Raw genomic sequence first — 21,608 nt, forward strand, 5'->3', positions numbered from 1 at the left:
ACCAATTATGCGACTAGCGTCAGTTGCTGAATGTAATTCTGTGCCAAAGTAACAAAATTTAAAGGCATTTTAGTTTAAGATTTATCGCCCCTTGTCCTTTCGGCATTACAATTTTGTGTTTGCAATTTTATTTATCAAGCTTGTTTGTCTAATATTATACGAATAAATCGTTTACTGTACACCCACATAGGGTTTAAAGCATAAGATTTTCCAATGATAACCATTTACCTTGGCACCCCACAAGTTCAACATATACGGCGTAGAGCCACTGCGTTCAGCCATAGTGTTTCCAGATTTTTTTACCATATATCATTCGGCCATGAAATGAATTTTCCTCCATAGTTTTTCCTGAGCACTATGACTTGATCTTCTTCAAACGCTTGAGGAGACTCCTTAAGGATTGGTTGTATCCCTGGCATTATTCACGTTCATAAGCGATGGTGTTCACTCACCATCAAGCGGACCATATACTCACCTATCTACCCAGGCAATAAATGAGCCTCTACAGATCTTGACATCTTCGAGAAATAACATCAATTACAAAAAAAATACGCATATAGTTTGCGAAACCGATTTATCATCTTCTTTGGCGCACATAATAGCCTAAAGCGGTGTGTATCTAGTATTGTGACCGTTTGTAGCCTGCATCAAACATCGAAGTTCACCTGCTCCATACATCATGATCTACCTAGATTTAGCCGAGTTATTTCTGGCGCATACATCACTGACCACATTACAAACGTAAGCCCGCACGTGTCATCGGCCTCCTGCTGGGACGATCGGCTACTTTGTTACAAGATAGACTGAAAACAATTTATCACGTCTTTCTTCATTCATATTAATCGTTCTATAACGTTATAAATAAATTCTACAAGAAAGAAACTGTCATTGATTCTTGACTCGATTGTGGGGCTATTTTACTTTGTGCCTAACGAAGACAGACATGGGCAATTAACAGCTTTATTAAATTTATGATTATCAGCACCAAAATACTTTACGAAGAATATAATGAACAAGATTACGTCTGAAAATAAATAATTGAAATAGGATTTTAAATTTTTTTGAGTAGATAGGCTTTCCCCAATGTTGTTTTTAATTTATCGTGAACTGTTTTATGAGACGATTTTTTTTTACAAAATAAGTGCCTTAGGTTGTTCGATCTTGCTTGCGGTCTCTAAGGTATAAGAGCTAGGGTTGCGTCATCCGCTTCTTAGCTTCTTACTTCTACACTTCATTAGACTTCTACATTATCCAAAGTTTGGACAACTTCTTCACAGGGAGAAAAATTCAATACCCGAAAGGCAGTAAGTACAAAACGCCGTTTAAGAGTTTGTTGGTTTCCGTACACCTGACTTCTTCAAACAGGCCATTGAAATATTATCAATGCGCGAGTAGAGATGCATCGAAAATATGGGTGCACATTTTGATTGATAGAAATAAAAAATATATGACTTTAACTTTCTGTAAACTAAGCGTCAACTTCGTACGTAAAGCCTAATATTTAGTTACACTTGTGTTCGCCCAATGGTCATTATTATTTTTGTTTTATAACATTTTGTCGTGTAATTAAGATAAACTCGCTCGTCAATAGCTATTTAACTAAAATAAAGGAAAACATCTCAACAAATCGAGTAGGGTTTAATCCTACTTAAATTACACGAATAAAATAATTTCTCAAATTAATATCATTCATCCTGGTCGACATAGCTGCAACTAATTAACGATCCAGCGTACATACGCCATCAGAATAGATTTACGTTGCTGGATTAATATTTATTGTATACAATAATTCCTTCAACTAGTCAAGTGGAGATATCTTCCTGGTTTCGCGAACGCTTGGCCCGTTTGCCTTTGAGACCGAGCCAAGAATACGGAGAAAGCTATATCCCAGTTATAAAATAAAAATCAGCAACGCGTCGCATGCTTGTCAAAACGTTTCTTAAACATTTATCAAATGTTAATCTCTGCAAGCTTTTTTAAATAAACACAACGTTTCATAATTGCCATTGTGCTAAATTTAAAAACGAATGAATTAACACACAAATGCCATGCAAATCAAAAATAACGTATAAAGCACTGATTATATCCAGTATCCTTTTTTGTTTGAAAAGTAATGTGCGTTTACAATCTTTTTCTTGACTTACATTTATTATATACATATTACATAGGCGAAATAGGTATATTCAGACAGAACACGAGCAGGGCAAGCTGGTCCGACAACTAACCAATGCTTAACGGGTTGGAGAGAGCAATCCACAGTTACCCTGCATAAATTATATAAATGCATTATATGAAGACATTGCTCTGCATATAATCTAACTTTAAAGGCCTAATAATAAACCGACCCAATAGTACGGAAAATAAAGTAAAAAAAACACGATGGCTGGAACATCTTGCTAATAATCGATTAAATTGATACTTTTTCTAGATGTTATTCGATTTTCTGACAATATCATCGATTTCGGGACAGTATCATCAACGTACACATCTAGTCGTTCCAAAATTGATGTATTTTAATAGCAAGTGACTATAAAACATGCGAAATGAATGTTTTATTACATATATTACAGGTTTTATTAGCAGAACTCCGAGACACCGAATACTATTATGCTGTAAAGTGTTTGAAGAAGGACGTGGTGCTGGAGGACGACGACGTCGAGTGCACCCTCATCGAAAGGAAAGTTTTGGCGCTCGGTACAAATCATCCATACCTTTGCCATCTATTTGCTACATTTCAAACTGACGTGAGTTATTACTTCTATACTAGTGGCCCCGCAGTAGTCAAAATTCGACTATAATTAATTGAAATTATAAGTTTAAACATTAATATGGTTCTATTGTCAAACACTATTATAATTCGATAATATATTCACAGTATTCGCTAAAACTGCACTATAGATCAATAACATTAAAGACAAACAATATCAATCTATTTTCAATTCGACCACAGACTTTAAACAACAACAAAAGTTTCCCAATTGACAGTAAACAAAGAGTATATTTTTATGTATGTGTTGTGTCAAATACATGGTAGTGTGTGTAATGTTTTCTTTATTGATATAAAGTAACTTTTATGCATTATTTAAAAAAATATTAGCATTGTGCACTCCTTCTGTATAATCTCTATAAGTGTGAGAAATTTCATACTCCTCCGTCCGCGCAATTTTCGTAAAAAGGGGTACAAAGTTTTTGCTTCACGTATTAATATATATAGTCGGATTTTTTATTAGACGAAGTAAACTGACGTTTACTGTGTTGTCAGTTTTTGATGAAATAAAAATAGTGTTGTGACAAAGTGAACGATTGAAAAAACTCCTGAATTAATGAAATTGCCTCGATTGTCTAGTGAATAGTTAGTGTGCCGAACTGCCGATATCGGGCACGGGGTTCGAATTTTAGCCGTGCTTTGTACATACCAACGAGTTTTCGACGAAACATTATGTTCCTATGGTATCTACCTGTACTGAATACCGAGTGTTTTAAACATTAAGAAAAACATTGCGAGGAAGCTTGTAAGACTGTCCTATTTCCAATGCATCATATAGTTGAAACTATAGATGTATAAAATATAACAATTATAGGTACATAGGTAATGAAAATAAAAAAAACTGATTGTAGTTACATACTACTAGTAACATATTATTATATTGGATCACTTTAATACAATTTTATTGTAAAATATAAATAATATTCTTTTATAGTTTGAAATTAATGAGTAACTCTTCACACTCATTGTTCATTTATGTGATTGAACGAGAACTGAACGCATCACTATTACTTTAAATATAGCAACATTATTTCACAAAGTGACATTAGCTACTGTCAGCTGGCTTCGTCTAATTAAAAATCCGACTATAGATTCTATTTAAGTAAACAAAAGTACTGTAAATTAGATTGAAGCAAATTTTTTCTTTACATTTTAAATTAAACGTTCAATTTTAATCAATGCGGCTGTATTTTTGAGCCATTTATTTTATAAGAATATCTTATACTGGAAGGATATAGAGGAAGAGGAAGACCTAAGAAGAAATGGATAGATTGTGTGAAAGACGACATGGGTAAGAGGGGAGTGAGCGAAGAAATGGTATATGATAGAAGAGTATGGAAGGAGAAAACATGTTGCGCCGCCCCAGGTGACTGGGAAAAGGGCAGGATAATGATGAATGATCTTATACTGTATAAATAAAAGGCAATGTAGGGCAAAAATAACATTGTGAGTGGTTACTGTTGCTCATAGGCGTCAACAATGGAAAGGACAGAGTCAAGCCGCTGCGTTCCATTGAGCATTCTCCGCAAACCTCGTTTAAAGAAAAGCTCAAATCCCAGTTCACCGACGTGATTCAACACTTTCAGCGCTGTAAAACACTTAACATTCACGAAAAGTATAAATACAGGCTCCGGAAGTAAAAAAGCTTTTCAACGACATATTGAAAAAAGAATGTCAACACGCTTTATTTAGCCGACATATCTCCCAAACTAGACTAGTTTTTATTGCAGTAATTGTTACGGCGTTAATGAAATACTAACTGGTTAACTAGAGTGGTTATTGCATTAATAATTGTAACAGCACTGTAGATGAACGTAGCGTTTCTATGCAGTATGAATCAACTATTCTCCCGAAAAATAAGACAAGTACTCTTTTTATAAATCATTCATATATTTGAAGTTATTAATCATATTTTTTACAGTCCCATCTGTTTTTCGTGATGGAGTACCTCAACGGTGGTGACTTGATGTTCCACATACAACAGAGCGGTCGGTTCCCAGAAGCAACAGCGCGTTTCTATGCCGCTGAAATTGTTTCCGGCTTGAAATTTCTTCACAAAAGAGGAATTATATACAGGTATGTTTCAACTTTGTCGTGTCGTATACAGGGACGTCTTAAACTAGGATGGGGCGCTTGGGCACACAAGAATTTGAGGCCCTTTTGAAAGTAAAAAAAGGGAATTATAATAACATTTTTTACTGAGTATGACCATTTATTACAGGTAATCAAATACAGTATGATATAATATGCCATTAATGATATTAATGTTTTTTGGTTACGATTTCGATAACGGTTTTGTTCGGGATTTCTGTTGAGCAAAATCTTCTATTATAGGCATAGTATATTCCTTGTAAATACCTTCTGAAAAAAGTGTAATGTGCCCGACAAAAATGTTTTGAGAATAAACGTGTGAGAGAAATTGTCAGTCTTTCGGGGCCCCCTGAGAATGGGGGCCCTGGGCACGGGCCCCGTGTGCCCTTATGGTAAAGACGGTATTGGTCGTATGTGGTACAGAATAATAAGCTATTTTTAACAAAAATAATACCTATAAAATAAAATGAAAATACCAATGGCCCTGCCAAATTATTTAGTCTGTGTACTTAATTCGGGATGATGCAAGAATTTTAATGACACCCCACATATCCAATTTATTTAAAAGAATTTAAAATTCATAGTGAATTAAATAAATGATTCTGCGTAGCACTACTCTTGCTAGGACTAGTGTTGGCAAATTCTCTCAGATTCTCTCGCGCGGACTCACAAGTGGTCCTACCACCAGTAAGAGTGTTCTATGTCAGTCCGGTTTTATTGGTCATTCTATTACAATGGAGACTCAGGTATAAAAGTGGGAATTGTTTTGCGGTGTCTCGGGTCTTATGGTCATCGGAACCCAGTCTCAGCCACCAGGCACTCGCCAGCTAATATCAAAATATTTCGGTTTTTTTTTCAGAGATTTGAAACTTGACAACATTCTTCTTGACTTCGACGGCCATGTTCGCATCGCCGACTTTGGCATGTGCAAGCTACAAATTTATTTAGACAAAACCGCGGATACGTTCTGCGGAACGCCAGATTATATGGCACCAGAGGTATAAAAATTATAATTTTTTTGTTATTGTCATTCTAAGCAGATGAGCATGCGACCCCCTGATGGTGAGTCGTTACTATCGGTCATGTAGGTCAGCAATGCCAGGAGCACAGCTAAGTCGCTGCATAACTCAACCTTCCGCAAACCTCGTTTAAAAAAGAAGTGTCATAACACTCAGGAAACACTGTGGTGAGAAGTTCATTCTAAAGCTTGATGGTACGTGGCGAAAATGATCTCTAACAACGCACCATGGATGTACTCACTCATGAACTTTTGATGGTGAGGAGTAGCCGAAAATCACGGCTAACTTAATATTAACTGGACATCGGAGTCCATAGACGTCACATCTGAATGGCTCTGCCCGCCTTCGAGACATGACATCGAAGTCCCCATCGTATTTTACAACCATCGGTTACTTTTAACCAACCGGAATGCATTGCTTGTCTTTTTAGTTGTTGACCTGGTCTGAAGATTTTTTTTAAGGGATTTTATGACCTGGTTACTAAGACCTTTAATTCATGTCTTATTATAACTGATATTCCTAATTTTACGAAAAATGATAATATGGAGTGAAATTAAATGAATATGATTAATTTGAGACATTAATCAACTGGGATGAAATATAATCTCAGTAAAATGGTGGTCATTTACTGAGATTTTTTCAGTGGACTTTTTGGAGGATCCCAAGAAGCTATGTCCAGCGGCTTTGTTTCATTTTCCCAACTTTGTTCACTTTAACAGATATTAAACAGTTTAAACCACCGTTATCACACATTTAAACCTGAAGAAACACAAATAGACAAATTAAAACAAACCACACAACTTCACTCCTCGCGTTCCCGCCAAAAAGTCTGGTCTGAATACTGTTCTGTTTTCAGATTATCAAAGGATTGAAATACAATCAAACGGTAGATTGGTGGTCGTTTGGCGTGTTGCTCTACGAGATGTTGATCGGCCAAAGTCCGTTCAGTGGCTGTGACGAAGACGAGCTGTTCTGGTCGATTTGTAACGAAATGCCGTCGTACCCCCGTTTCCTGTCCAAGCAATCTCTCTCCATTTTAACTAGAGTAAGTTTTTATAAGTAACTAGCCGTACTCGCCCGCTTCGCTGGGCATTTAAAATTAACATTATTATTTTTTGTCATTATTATTAGGAAGACCAACACTCATATAAATATTAGCCTATCCATTAAGTACATATATTTTCTACATGGATACCAAGTTTCAAGTCAATCGGATGCACGGTTCATTCGTTATAACGGAACATCCGTAAAACCACTGTAGATTTATATATTAGTATAGATAATAATAATCTGCCTACAAAGAATATTGCGGTATTTTGGTCATGTTGCACGTAGGGATACCAGCAATTTGGAACGCCTTGTGGTGACCGGTAAAATAGAGGGAAAAAGGCCTAGGGGTAGAGGTCCCAAACGATGGTCGGACCAAATAGCGGAGGAACTGGGGATGCCTATCAGCGACGCACTCCACCAGGCTGCAGGGCGGGATCGATGGAGACAGTTGGTTGACGAAATCGGACGGAGTCACGATCCTCAGCAGTGAGGAACCGATCGAAGAGAGAGAGATAGATAATAATACAATAATTTTATTACTTTAATCTGATATCCTGACCGGGATAACCAAGATGAAAAATATTATATGGAGGGGTGAAAGGCTATTTCGTTTATGCGACATTTCGCAATTTTACAAGACACCCATCTACAGTTTCAAATTAGGAAAAACTATAAGAAAAAAACTTCTTCAGCTATTTTCATGAAGTAAACTTAATTGAAGTACCTACACTTACTAGGTAGGGCCTCTTGTGAGTCGCGCGGGTAGGTACCACCACCCCGACTATTTTTGCCGTGAAGCAGTAATGCGTTTCGATTTGAAGGGTGGGGCAGCCGTTGTAACTGTACTGAGACCTTAGAACTTATATCCCAAGAGGGGTGGCGCATTTACCTTGTAGATGTCTATGGGCTCCAGTAACCACTTAACACCAGGTGAGCTGTGAGCTCGTCCACCCATCTAAGCTATAAAAGAACATCGAATTTTTAGTACTAATATAGAATAAAAGGCATATATAATTACAAATGTAAATGTGGCATATTACGCGAAATTGCGCTTAAACCAAATATCTTTTCACCCCTCGTTAAGTATTAATATTTAATTCGGTTTGCTATTAAAGCGTTTTTGTGTTTAAACTCCTTTTGTTTTTATTTTAAAAAAAAAACTGTTTATTTAGTTATTGGATAAAGACGCAAGGACGCGTCTCGGTGGCGTGGAATGTATGCACGGCGACATAAGAGAGCAGGATTTCTTCCACGCGATACACTGGGACAGACTCGAGAGACGGGAACTGGAGGCTCCATTCAGACCTCGAGTTGTATGTATAGAATGATCATTATTAATTATCGAAGTTTTTTTATTAATTGCCCATATCCAAAGTTTTATTGTGACATACCAGTTTGATCTGTGAAAAAGATAATCAGAAAAAAGTGGTTTTACTGGTGGTAGGACATCTAAGTCCGCACGGATAGGTACCACCACGCTGCCTATTTCTATCGTGAAGCAGTAATGCGTTTCGGTTTGAGGGGTGGGGCAGCCGTTGTACTGTTAAAACTGAGACTTAGAACTTATGTCTCGAGGTGGGTGACGTCATTTACGTCGTAGGCGTCTATGGGCTCCGATAACCACTTAACACCAGATGGGCCGTGAGCTAGTCCACCCAACCGAGCAATAAAAAAAAGTTATATTCTTCCTAGAGTACGATAGCAGATTGCACTATAGGAAAAAAAAAATTAGTAGGTACATCTTGATGTACCTACATATTTTCCGTTTTAAATTAAATATTTTTTATTGAGCTTATGGTCCAGATACCGTTCCACGTGCGTTGTTCGGATTTTTTTTGTGTGGAGAACTATTCTTACTGATTTCTTCGATAATCGTGAAACCAAGACAATAACTATATTGATTTTACTATTCTGTATTTGCTATCCCAACGTTTTGAGCTGTTTCCATTGTCATGGATAGCTAAGATATTTTTCGTCGATATTTGAATATTACGCTAAATATATTTTGTTCTATCAATTCTTTCAATTATTATTGGCGGCTATGCGTAGTATGCTGTGGTTATTACATAAGAATAACATAAAAAGAAACACAACAAAAACAAACAACTATCATTAGAAGCGCGTCAGCTGTGAATAATATGGTTTATTTAACATTTGGCAAATACGTTTCCACCGTACTAAATTATTATTTTAAACATATATTTGCACTACATATTTATTTCAAAGCAGTTGGGAGAATTATCATAATATTTGTGTTCTTAAATTAAATAATTTAATTGAACGGCTGTGATATTTGCGACCATATTGTGACAGAGACATCCAATGGACACACAATACTTCGACCGAGCATTCACAGGAGAACGACCGCGGCTGACTGCTGTGGAGCCTCAAGTTCTTCGCTCCATGGACCAGGAACCCTTCAGAGGATTCTCCTATACTAATCCTAACGCTACAGATCGTTAATGAGGAAAAAAAAACGGTTATGGTTAAAATTTTTGTGACAAATAAACTCATTTGTCAGAGTTGACATATTCCCGAAAATTAAGGAAACGTCACAAACCTAATTTCATCCGATCCAAATTATGATATGGATAGGATGTTTTGAAATCTATATATATAAAAATGAAACCCGTTTTCCGTTGTCACGACATAACATGAAAACGGCTTGACCGATTTGGCTTATTTTTTTTTTGTAGTTTTCTAATACTCTGTACAAGGTTCTTACGGAAACAAATATTAAGAAAATCCCTCAGAAAGATTGAAAAATATACATTTAATTTTGCATATTTATTTGTGAACTATTCCACGCGGACGAAGTCGTGGGCAAAAGCTAGTAGAGTATAATAATAAGTAATTTGGAAGTACCTACTTCTCAAATTATTTTATTTAGAATTAAATGCAATTTTGAGGCCAATTTTTTAAAGTGAAAACATCTTTAACTTCGTTGTTATTTGAAAATCGATAAAAAGAAAAAGTGTCTCAAAAAGAGAAAAGCATGCTAAACCTCTTTAAGGTTTGACCAGCGAGAAAGTATAAAATACTTTTTAATTGATTTTATAAAAAGCAATTACTTATGCTTCATCTATTGGACATGGAAAAAATCATGAAATGTCCACTTATCTTGGAGTTAGAATAATTTCCTTAAAGCCTCCTTTGTAACGTATTTAAAACTTTTCTCTGTAATTAAGAGTACCTAATAAATTTGAAAATTTGCGCAGCTTAAGATGCAAATGTTGGTCTACTGTTTACTAGTGTTCTTGTTTAAGAGAGCTTATAATCTATAACTAGTGTAAAAAAATATGTCGAAGGTGCCTGGTACACAAATACGAAATGCCAAACATTAACTAGCCTACATCGCTTTAATGTGAATACCTACCTTAATATAAAACATACCGACATATTTTTTCTTTATTAACTGTTGAGTTTTAGAAGAATCAGAATCTGAAAGTTATACTTTTGCACCTATCACGTATTAGCTTAACAATGACGATATACTACCTGTTTATAAAATTATAATTACTATAAGTTATGTTTATTTGTTAGATAGATAGTTTTTTTTATAAGAAATGTCGCATCGTGTTACAAAGTATTATAATATACTTGTATAATATATTATGTGTATATATACAACGCTTAGCTTCGCTCTGGCAGCGAAAATAATAGTTTTTAATGAATTATATTACACTGTAGGTTGTTAGCATCTGTCATTCAAACGATGGTTTGCACGACAATGCACGAGTTATTGATAAATTACTATAACTTATACTTGCTTTGATGTTCTGCTTCCAAAAATGTAACAAAGTATTTTTAGATTATTAGTTGTTGGTCTCGTACGAATGATCGACAAACAACTTAGTAAAACTTAGAAATGGTAAAAACAAAACCAATTCTTGAACTCGACAAATAGTACTGTTGCTATGATGATGAGTTCCTATACAAAGTTTCTATCAAATACACACTTTAAGCAATACCAATTACTTAGTATAATTTTATTAAAAAATTGAAACGGGATGTAATTTCAATAAATTCTTAGGGTAAACTCTGTTATGCGTATTACATATCATACTTAGGTAATTTTAGTTCACCTTTTGTAAATTGTTTGTTAAAATAAATAAGTGAAAAGTTTCATGTTGTTTTAATAACACAGCGTGTTTGAAATATCCAGATTTCGTCCTTCGTAGCAGTATTTTAAATACCTAGTTTCCTCTATTCCTAATCTCAATTCCTGCCTTTACTAGAATGTATAACCTTGTAAGATTTTATCACCATTCTATCTATCTATTCTATCGATTGTGGATTCGTTATATCGATAGCGTTAACGCTTATGCCCGCCATGGGGAAATTGAAAAATTGAGGGGCTGATTTCACCTGAAACTCTTCTTCCTTATTTATCTTAAAAATAAATGTAAAAAAACCTTATATAATCAATAGCGGAAGGTAGTTAGTAATGAGTTTTACTCGAAGCGAAACAGCAAACGGACCACCGGAATTTAATTAATAAATAACGAATGCGCAAAAATTGTGTGGTGTACGTATCTTAACCTCGATGAAAGTTTTATTTATCCCGAGCTTAAAATTATTACATCGGCTACCATTTCCAGACTGAAATCCAAATTCTAGTAGCTTAATAACAAAAAGAGCAATTTTACTAGGCCAATTTGCTACATACTCTGATCTAGACGTTGGGTTAATTTCGAACTATAAATTACTTTAGCCTAGATAAAAAATTTGCTATTTCAAATATTACTAGTTGGAGATACTTTTTTTTTCTATTTTTATTGCTTAGGTTGATGGACGAGCTTACGGTCCACCTAATGTTAAGTGGTCACCGGAGCCCATAGACATTTACAACGTAAATACTGCCACCTATCTTGAGATGAGTTCTAAGGTTTCAATTTTAACACTACAACGGCTGCCCCACTCTTCAAACGAAAACGCACTACTACTCCCCAGGCTGAAATAGGCAGGGTGGTGGTACCTAGCCATGTGGACTCACTAGACGTCCTACCACCAGTAATTACGCAAATTTTAATTTTGCTGGTTTTGATTTTATTACACGATGTTATTCCTTCAACGTGGAAGTCAATCGTGTACATTTGTTAAATACGTATTTCATTAGCAAAATTGATACTTGTCCTTGTCTGCGGGATTCGAACACGAGTGCACCCCAAGATACGAATGCACCGGACTTTTTATCCTTTAGGCTAAGACAATTTGTGAATACCCACACTACTACTACTGTTAATTTTAGGAAGTTTCATTAAACAAACGCCACTTTACTGAGATTAAATTTCATTCTATATCATCTGATCTATTTTCATTTAATTTCATGCCAATTGATTAATGTTTCAAATTAATCAACGTTATTTCAATTCAAAAATTTCAAAAAAAATATAGAAGATTAGATTCTATGGTATGATACTTTTGCCTCTCAAGTTGGAAAAATAGAACTACTGTCATTTTAATGACAGATAACAGACAACAAAAACCAAAAACACATGCGTGCATTCGCTTGTACAAAATTGTCTAAATATTTGGTTTTACAGAACTAAAATTCATATAACAAAGAATATACTGCTTCTAAAAATGAATTATAGGTATCGTGAAAGGATTTAGAGTTCATTTAAATAAAGTTGTATCTCGTCGATTTCAGTTGTAACATATTTATTCAAGGAATTATCACTTTTTTTATGAGAATCTACCTCAAATACCATACAGCTCCACTATAAAATAAAGTTTTATTGAAATTTGAATGGTCTTGATCCCAAAAACCGAAATTGTAAATACAATTTAAACCATGGTAAGTAGGTCCCAACTCATTTATTTTTAGTTAAGTTGTTAATTTTATTTTCTAAATTAAAAATGTTTTCCCTTTAAATTTTAGGCCAGAAACGCAGAGAAAGCAATGTGAGTATGTGTTCTGTATTTCTTCATAAAACTTTGCTTTATTTATTGCAAATGAATAATACTTTATTGCATACTACTTATTGGATAAACTTGCAAACTTTATTGCAAATAAATGATAGTCAGCAAATACTCTTAGAGTATACATAATTCAGCATTTTTAAGTAAATTCATATGGCAGCACCTTTTGTAGTAAGTGATATTACTTAACTTTGCTCTAATAATTACTTGAGTTGATATGCTAAGTAAGGAATATAGTAAAATATTTCCTTTGTTGCCCATGCAATGAAAGTACTAACTAACGGCGCACTAGTTACTCTGTGGTTACAAAATGTCTTATCGTTACTGTGAAGGCTGCTGCCTACCTTGGGATATGAGTCCTAATTGGAGATTATAATGGCTGTTCACCCTTCAAAACGGAACACATTTATGCTTTAAGGCAGAAATAGGCAGATGGTGGCATCTGCCAGTGCAGGCCCAAATGACACTCTAAAACCAGTAATTATGCAAATTATATTTTTTGCAGGGCTTGATTACATAACGTAATTCCTTGATCGTGAAAGTCAGTTACGAATATGTGCCAAATATGTTTTTCATCAGACACAAATTAACATTGTTACTGCAATGGTTGATCCAAATAGATTAAAGTTCTTATTTTAAAGGCCATTTTCAAACCGACAATATATCTGCATTATACTAAATAGTACAAATATACCTGAGTAATAAGTGCTTAACATATAATTTTGTTAACAGTAAAACAAAGTCTGAAATGAGACAATAGACTTGATCTATAAAGAATTTAACAGAAATGTGAATAATAAAAATGCTATAACACAAATATGACCTGAATGTTAGTAAAGGTATTGCTATATAACATTTTCGGCAGTCATAGAAAAGGGTGTGAATTGTGTAATAAAAACTGCACTATTTAAATGCATAAATTTTCTAATTACATCAGTGGCCTAATAGCATATTGTTATTCCCACAGTAAATAGACTCTTTTTGCTGCATTCACATCTTCCGGGACGACTGCCTGTTTAGTGATCCTTTTTTTAAGTAATACATCACACATTCTACATGATAATACTAAGATAATAGGCAGTAATAATAATGTTATATAGAGAGAGAGGAGCTATTGCGCCTGTGAAGCAGTCAACCGTTTTGGTTTTGAAGTTAGAAATAGAATAAAAGAGACTTCAACCTCATCTCTTAAGTTAATCTAGAGCATTCACATTTAGATATCTATGGGTTCTAATATTGGTTTCATAGCAGGTATCCCATGAGCAATATCAGCCCCTATTGGTTTGTATTGTATTGGTATGTATTAGTCCTGAAGCTGTCAGGTCTTTTAGTATTAATAGTATTTATAACTCTTTATTTCAATACAATTAAAATTTCAACTATGTTCATGATGTTAAAACAGTAACTATTATTGGTTATTTACTTAATGTTCTCTAGGACAACACTAGCACGTTGGCGTGCGGCACAAGTTCAGGAAGCGGGAGGCCAGCGAGAACGACGTCCGTATCTTGCATCAGAATGTAATGATTTACCACAAGCCGAGAAGTGGAGGTTACAGATTGTCAGAGAAATTGCGAAAAAAGTGGCACAGATACAGAATGGTATGTATATTTTAAAATAATCAATGTTTAGTTAAACCCAGACATGCTTTATTGTGACTATAATACTATATTTTATACAAAATATACAATTTTTTTGAGAGTACTTTCTCAACTTTATAAGATGAACAAACAAAGCCAAATATTAATATGTAATGGCCAATATTGTAGCAAAAGTTGATGCCTTAAATATTCAGCTTATGGCATATTCATTTTGAACAAAAACCGTTTACCTACTTGTTAATCCAAATCTTTGATTTGCTTTACTTTCTTAGTTTTTAAATTTTATTGTCCATTTTTTTTTACAAATTGGAAATTCTTATACACATGTATATAATATAAATAAAATCAATATAGATTTTCCAATTTCACACTTCTGTCTTAAAACGAAATATTAAATGCATAGTTAGACAGTAAAATATAATTAGTACTGGTGGTAATCCTAAATAATCAAATTATACTGTCTCTTATTTAAAAAGTAAAAAAATCTAGTCAACTTGAAAATCACATGGGCTATGTAATTTCAAGAATGTCAGAAAACAATTTATAATAAAAAAATTCCAAATCTATAATGGACACTACACCATCAGCAGAGAATAATAAGCGAGAGCAAAGTACAGTATCACAGAATTTAGTATTAAATTCAATACAGTCTATAGCTGCTGACAATACTGAAACATTTTACGATCAGGACAGTGGAAGGCTAGTCGGAACGCCCACGTTATTAAAAACAATACCAACATCTAAACCCTCTTCTAAACAAACCTCACTGCAAGCTGTCACAAAGCTATCACAAAATACAGACTTAATTTCCACACAGCCAATGATTACTGCTGACAGAGAAAAATATTCGGATATTCAAGGCAGCCTGCAAGTTCCTACTGCACAGGCAATATCAACATCCAGACATTCGTCTAAACAACCTTCTTTGCAAGTGATTAAAAAAGAAAGCAAGACTCCAAAGTCCTCTATTGCACCACAATCACCACCACAACTGGCCAATTTCCTTCACAGTCCAATCCCAACTGAACATAATATTTCGATTGAAGTATCTCATAGAAATTATAATGGCAGTGTCAGATCTAAATCACCAGAACAGAAGAGTCCAAAAAGCTTAAGTATTAAATCGGAATACTTAGAGGAACGTAAAATGGAGACAGATCTCGAAACTAGACAGCCAAAAGAAACTTCAGTCAATAGAACATCGAATGTGTCTGAAAATAAAACTTCGAGAAGATCTGAAAGCCCAATAGGATCTCCAGTGATAACTAGCAACATTGATAAAATAGCCAATATGAGTAAAGTTCTTTCAAATGAAGCAAAAGCTTTAAGGCAATCTATTCGTAGTTTATCCGAAGATATAGCTAAAACTAAACAAGAAATGTCCGATCAACAAGAGGAAAACGTTAATTTTCCCTATCACCTGTTTTTGTTGGAAATTATCGTAAATAAAATTCACATGAAATGTGATTGTTTCGACGTTGATGGTAACAATCTAGTTATTTTGGCGACATTTTTAGGAAAACAACCTATTGTCCTTTACGATACCAGTTACGGCAAAATATATAACTTTACTAAACTAAATTTGGGGAAGTCAATATTATTTGCTATGACCTACGATAAAATATGTAGCATCAAAGATTTTGAAATAACCATACAATTAACAAAACAGCCACCTTGCACCAGCTGTGTGACTAAAATAGGAGAAGCGTGTATGGACTTAACTGTGGAATTTGTGAAATTACGCGAGGAATTGTGTCGCAAATGGTTGGCTGAACAGCCTGATGATAATATAATGTGCACAACATCGACACCATTGTCCAAAAATTTGTACCATTTGTCTTGCGGTGACGAAGACCACAGGGACTCGATTGGAGTTATTGAAGTTTCGACAAGAATGTCATTCCTAGGAAAAGAAATCATGACTTCGTTTTGTGCTACTCCTAAACCTCAGGGCACGTCGTTTCTTTTGAAGCAAGATAATGGAATGACAATGTATTCTTGTCAAAAAGTTGAAATGGACGATCAAGGCAAGATACTTTTGGATGAAAGTAGTTTAACAAAAAAAAGTTTACCCTGTGCGCATCGCAATCTTTCATTCATTGAAAGAAATCAAAGGTGTCCGAGTCCAACATCAAGCATTCTGTCATCTAAGAGATCATATCAGCCGATTCCGTATTCACACTATCAAAACGAGGTCCCTAAATACGACGAGATATTTACAAAAATTAATGCGAACGAATTAAAAATTCGTGTCCCAAAAACCACGAAGGTTGAACGAATGGGAAAGTACGATAGGATACAGGAATTGTGCTCCTGTGAAAATACACCTTACAATACAGGAGATCAAATACAATTCCAGTTACCGAAAGATTTCCATAATTCTGATACTTACACTTCAAATTTAAAATACACTCATAAAGGTTACGACAATACTTGCGATAAAAGGGACAGAAAAATACTTAGCGTTACGCCAACTAACTGTCCGGTCCCTGTGGCCATGGAGAAAATATTGCATCCGCAGAAAGATGTGTTCGTTTTAAAAATTGGCAAAAAACTGGAAACAAAAGACAAGAAAACTGAATTAGAAATCGAACTAGTTACTCCAAAGGGGCCAACGGAAAAACGGAATCTTGATAATAATATAAACGACATTTCGCAACAGTGCAGTACTGTCGAACTGAACAAGAAACAATCGAAAACAAGTAATAAGAAGAAAAATAAAATTAAAAAAGCAAATAAATCGAAGAAGGAAATTAAATCTAAAAATAAAACAAAAAAATAACTACACGACGAGTCATTATGCTAACTGACACTATTCTTTTTGATATCAAATTAAACACTAGTTTTTAATAATACTGGCACAACGAAATAAAACTTGTTTTTGAAACTGAATCATTTTATCTGTCTCATCCATTTAATATTAAGATTTAAGATCCTTATCATAAGATGGACTTGTCTGGGCTATGGCACCATAGCGTTTTTTCATCGTTTTTGTCAAACCATTTGTCCACTCTTTTAAAAAAGTTAAGCCGAATTTAAAAATTCAAATGTATGTATTTATTAAAAAAATGAAAAATAAATTCGTATTCCAGCCGGTCTCGGAGAGTTCCGGATTCGCGATCTTAACGACGAAATTAATAAACTTATGAGGGAGAAGCGACATTGGGAGGTGCAGATTAAATCTTTGGGCGGCCCCGATCATGCTCGAGTCGGTCCTAAAATGTTGGACCAGGACGGGAAAGAAGTGCCGGGCAACCGGGGATACAAATACTTTGGAGCTGCAAAGGATTTACCCGGTAACTAACCATTATTGGCTATAAATTTTGTTTTGACAATGCAAACAACTTATTTTAATACTAATCAGTCGACAGTTGACAATTGAAAAAAAATGATTATTAAATCACACTTCCATGTCGACAACCAATATACAATGTTTTATTAGAGCACATAGCTGATGAGTTCAGCGAACACATAAGCACATTTTTTTTTATTGTTGTGGTGTTAATTGGTTACTGGAGCCCATAGACATCTACAACGTAAATGCGCCACCCACCTTGAATTACAAGTCCTAAGGTGTCAGTATAATTAAATCGGCTGCCCCACCCTTCAAACCGGAACGCATTACTGCTTTACGGCAGAAATAGGTGGGGTGGTGGTACCTACCCGAGCGGACTCATAAAAGGTCCCACTATCACGAATGACGTCATCCCTCTTGTAATTTATCTAACGCCAATCTTTCATATTTGAGATCGTAGGCTGATTGCGTCAATTCAACACGTTGTTTTCTGATCGCTGTAACATGTCCAAGTTCAAATGAGGCTTGCGGAGAGTACTCAGAGGTAGGCAGCGACTTAGCCCACTGAGTTTCTCGCCGGATCTTCTCAGTGGGTCGCGTTTCCGATCCGGTGTTAGATTCTGCGAAGCACGGCTCTCGCTGGGGTTCGTGTTAGCAACATCGTCAGGTTTGAGCACCGTGAGCTCACCTACTAGTTAAGGTTACACTGATATGGTCTCTCTAGACCATCAGATTAGGTAGGAAAAAAGATAATGGCAGCGACTTAGCTGTGCCCCTAGCATTGTTGGCCTCCATGAGCGATGCCAACTACTCACCACCAGGCGGGCCTTGTATTCGTCTGGCTACAAACGCCATTATTAACAAAAACAACCACAATCCTACATTTCATACCAGATCATAAAATTGTGGTAGGATGGTAACATAATCAATATGGGCTCACAACATGCCACGTCGCTCTTTCCAGTTCTGATAATAACGTTCCAAAATAAATGCCGTACTTAACTACTTGTTGATCAATAAATCGTATTCAGGCGTGCGAGAGCTATTCGAACAAGAGCCGCCTCCGCCCCCTCGCCGGACGAGAGCGGACCTCATGAGAGACGTCGACGCAGATTACTACGGCTACAGAGACGACGACGACGGCATTTTACTACCATTAGAACAAGAGGCTGAAAAAGCAGGTACTAAAACAATATGTGAAGTGTTTAACTTTGTTTCTGCCACCAAAACGAAGATAATTCTTAAAATTAAGGTCCTTTTAGTTGATAAGTACCTTTTTAAGTTTCAATAACATGATTTGTGACACTGTTATTAGAAAAAATATTTTTTTATTGGGTTACTAGCTGACCCGGCAGACTTCGTAGTGCCTCAATCGATATTTAAATGACCTAAACTTTTGTATAAAATAAATTTAAAACAAACAAAAGGAATCCGTTCGACGGGGGACACATTAAAGGAAAAACAAAATTGTTATTTTTCTTTAATTTCGAGCATTTTCTTATTTATCTACCTTTTAAACCCTCTCTGGACTTCCACAAATAATTCTAGACCAAAATTAGCCAAATCGGTCCAGCCGTTCTCGAATTTTAGCGAGACTAACGAACAGCAATTCATTTTTATATATATAGATTGGGTATCTTGTAAAAGTTGTTTCACCTATAATACGCACCTAAAAATTCTATAGATTTTTATTTTAGAGTTTTATAGCTGTTAAATTGACCTGAACTGTTTCTGTTTAAGCGATAGCACGTGCAGTCGATGAATGGAAAAGAAACAAGGAACTCAACAAAGATCAAGACCTTCCCGAAGAGGAAAATATCTATCCTGAAGATGTGAGTAGATAATGCTCATAAATTTAACTGCTTCAACTAATGAGGCAAACGTAGAACGAACTGACGTCATTATATATTATATCCTGGCCACGTGTGAGTAGGAAGCAATTGCGTCCCGGCCGGTCGCCTTTGCGACAGCAATGAAGAAATATATAATATAAGATCCTAAATAACATGACATTCTGGGATCAGACTCTGAAATGGAACTCGGTTATACAGTACAACGTTTTTTAGTCAACTTCATTTGAATATGCAATTTCGAAAAGGGCACATGTCCCTTATTTTGTCAAATACGTTTTTTCATATACATGTAGTTTTGAGGCTTACCTACACCCATTTTCTAATAATTCCAGTAATTTTCAATTGCTAATTAACACTAAAATATATCTCTAAAGTTAATATTTTAAATTTTACACTGCTTTAGAAAATAGTTTTTTTCCATTTCCTGAACATTTTACATTTTCAGAGTTGTGCCTTTTTCGATATTGCATATTCAATTAAATTCTTTATTTTATTGTTATAAACTAACAATTCAACTAAAACTTTTGTAGGGGATTAATAATAGCTTAAGTAGCTTTTTGTAACGACTGCAAATCGATGCAAACTATCATGGAATGTATCCGGAGTGTAGGCTAGTGAACCATCAAGTAGCGATATAGCACGTTTTGTCGACGCATCCCTCACTCGTACGTCCGCGCCTATAACACATCAATAACCTAAACGCCTTTGTTATCAGAGCCCATTGACAACATTATGTGCCGCTTACCTTGAGGCATGAGGGCGAAGTCTTAATTTTATTGAGTAACGTTTGTCCTACTCTTAATAGGCAGGATGATGATACTTGCGGTCTTACAAAACCCTCCGTAATTTTTATTTCCATTAATAAGTAAGGAATTTTTCTTAAATATTTTCAGCCTGACGACAAGAGGATGGAAGACGATGAAGAAGAACCCGAGAAAGCAACGGTCACCTCCCACGTGGCCGTGCCGTCGCAGAGGGACGTCGAAGAAGCATTGCTCAGGAGGAAGAAGCAGGAACTAATGGAGAAATATGGATGCCTAGACGCCAAAATAGAGAAGAGCTGACGGCCACCTAACATTTTTCTGTGTGCTTAGTGCGAGTTTTTTAACCTTCTTGATAGTGTAAAAGTTACCTGAAATTTGTATGCAGCTGGAACAGTGCCCCTAGCGGCAAACATAGGCAAAAGTTCCAACTCCATACAAATTTGACTCAACTTTTACCCTATCGAGAGCGTTTAAAAACTCGCACTAAGCACACTGGTGATTTAGTATAAGGAAACAATAAAGAAATAAGCAATTGAAATTTTGTTTTTTAATCGAATCTAGAACAAACCATTTTTTTTATTGCTTAGATAGGTGGACGAACTCACAGCCCATCTGGTTGTTATGTGGTTACTGGAGCCCATAGACATTTCCGAGGTAAATGCGCCACCCACCCTGATATAAGTTCTTAGGTCTCAGTATAGTTACAATCATATCAAGATATTGGTCTTTGGTATCTTTACTTACTTAACTGGACGCTGTTATTTTTTTGGTGCGATGTTTGTGTGAGCTCACGGCTCATCTGGCGTTAACTAGCTAACAGAGCTCGCAAACATCACAACGTGCATAACGCCATCCAAAACATGAGATCATTTACTGTATATATTATCCCCAGCCTTAGAAGAACGCGTGAAGTAAAAATAGACCGAATGGGAGTACCTACCTGTGGAGACCCACACTACTAATTATTAAAATTATAAACTTGGCTGGTTTCGTTAGAACACTTATTACTTCATCGTTGAAAGTTGTTCGTGAATACGTTTTGGCAACGGTGTGCTTAGTGCGAGTTTTTTAACGTTCTCGATAGCGTAAAAGTTAGCTCATATTTATATGGAATGGGATCGTTTGCGTACGTTTGCCGCTAGGGGCGCTGTTCCAACTACATACAAAATTGGCATAACTTTTACGCTATCGAGAACGTTAAGAAACTCGCACTAAGCGCACGGCTGCATGAACGAAAAAGTTT

At 35.5% G+C, this 21,608-nt stretch overlaps 3 protein-coding genes across 9 annotated transcripts in view; 2 read left to right on the forward strand and 1 right to left on the reverse strand.

Annotated features, from left to right (window-relative positions):
• The window catches only part of Pkcdelta (Protein kinase C delta), a 46,875-nt gene extending 35,823 nt beyond the window's left edge, over positions 1-11,052 (forward strand). For all 6 annotated transcript variants that reach the window (XM_089736616.1, XM_089736618.1, XM_089736617.1 and 3 more), the window contains 6 exons: positions 2,571-2,744; positions 4,689-4,843; positions 5,718-5,856; positions 6,734-6,922; positions 8,100-8,240; positions 9,241-11,052. In XM_089736616.1, coding sequence (XP_089592742.1) covers positions 2,571-2,744; positions 4,689-4,843; positions 5,718-5,856; positions 6,734-6,922; positions 8,100-8,240; positions 9,241-9,390 — 948 coding nt within the window. In that variant the 3' untranslated portion in view covers positions 9,391-11,052. The remainder of the gene's footprint in view (positions 1-2,570; positions 2,745-4,688; positions 4,844-5,717; positions 5,857-6,733; positions 6,923-8,099; positions 8,241-9,240) is intronic.
• aux (cyclin-G-associated kinase) overlaps positions 1-21,608 on the reverse strand; it is a 348,262-nt gene that overhangs the window by 294,107 nt on the left and 32,547 nt on the right. The gene's annotated exons all lie outside the window — the stretch shown is intronic.
• LOC114245938 (pre-mRNA-splicing factor ISY1 homolog) lies at positions 12,374-20,903 on the forward strand. 2 transcript variants are annotated; one of them, XM_028178260.2, is made up of 7 exons: positions 12,374-12,727; positions 12,812-12,834; positions 14,290-14,453; positions 17,546-17,749; positions 18,780-18,929; positions 19,489-19,580; positions 20,495-20,903. In XM_028178260.2, the coding sequence occupies exons 1-7, from the start codon at positions 12,725-12,727 to the stop codon at positions 20,663-20,665; spliced, it is 807 nt and encodes a 268-aa protein (XP_028034061.1). In that variant the 5' UTR covers positions 12,374-12,724; the 3' UTR covers positions 20,666-20,903. The 2 variants fall into 2 exon arrangements, with proteins under 2 accessions (XP_028034061.1, XP_089592754.1); XM_089736628.1 differs by lacking the exons at positions 12,374-12,727; positions 12,812-12,834; positions 14,290-14,453 and adding an exon at positions 14,894-17,206.

Source organism: Bombyx mandarina, chromosome 22 (genome assembly GCF_030267445.1).
Source record: "Bombyx mandarina strain Sakado chromosome 22, ASM3026744v2".
Lineage (NCBI taxonomy): Eukaryota > Metazoa > Arthropoda > Insecta > Lepidoptera > Bombycidae > Bombyx > Bombyx mandarina.

Bases quoted from the DNA above. Each gene is read 5' to 3' on its own strand.
- LOC114245938 (XM_089736628.1), top strand. From the start codon at position 15,022: ATGGACACTACACCATCAGCAGAGAATAATAAGCGAGAGCAAAGTACA. The intron at 17,750-18,779 runs GTAACTAACCAT...AATCGTATTCAG, and splicing joins AGCTGCAAAGGATTTACCCG to GCGTGCGAGAGCTATTCGAA. The intron at 18,930-19,488 runs GTACTAAAACAA...TTTCTGTTTAAG, and splicing joins ACAAGAGGCTGAAAAAGCAG to CGATAGCACGTGCAGTCGAT.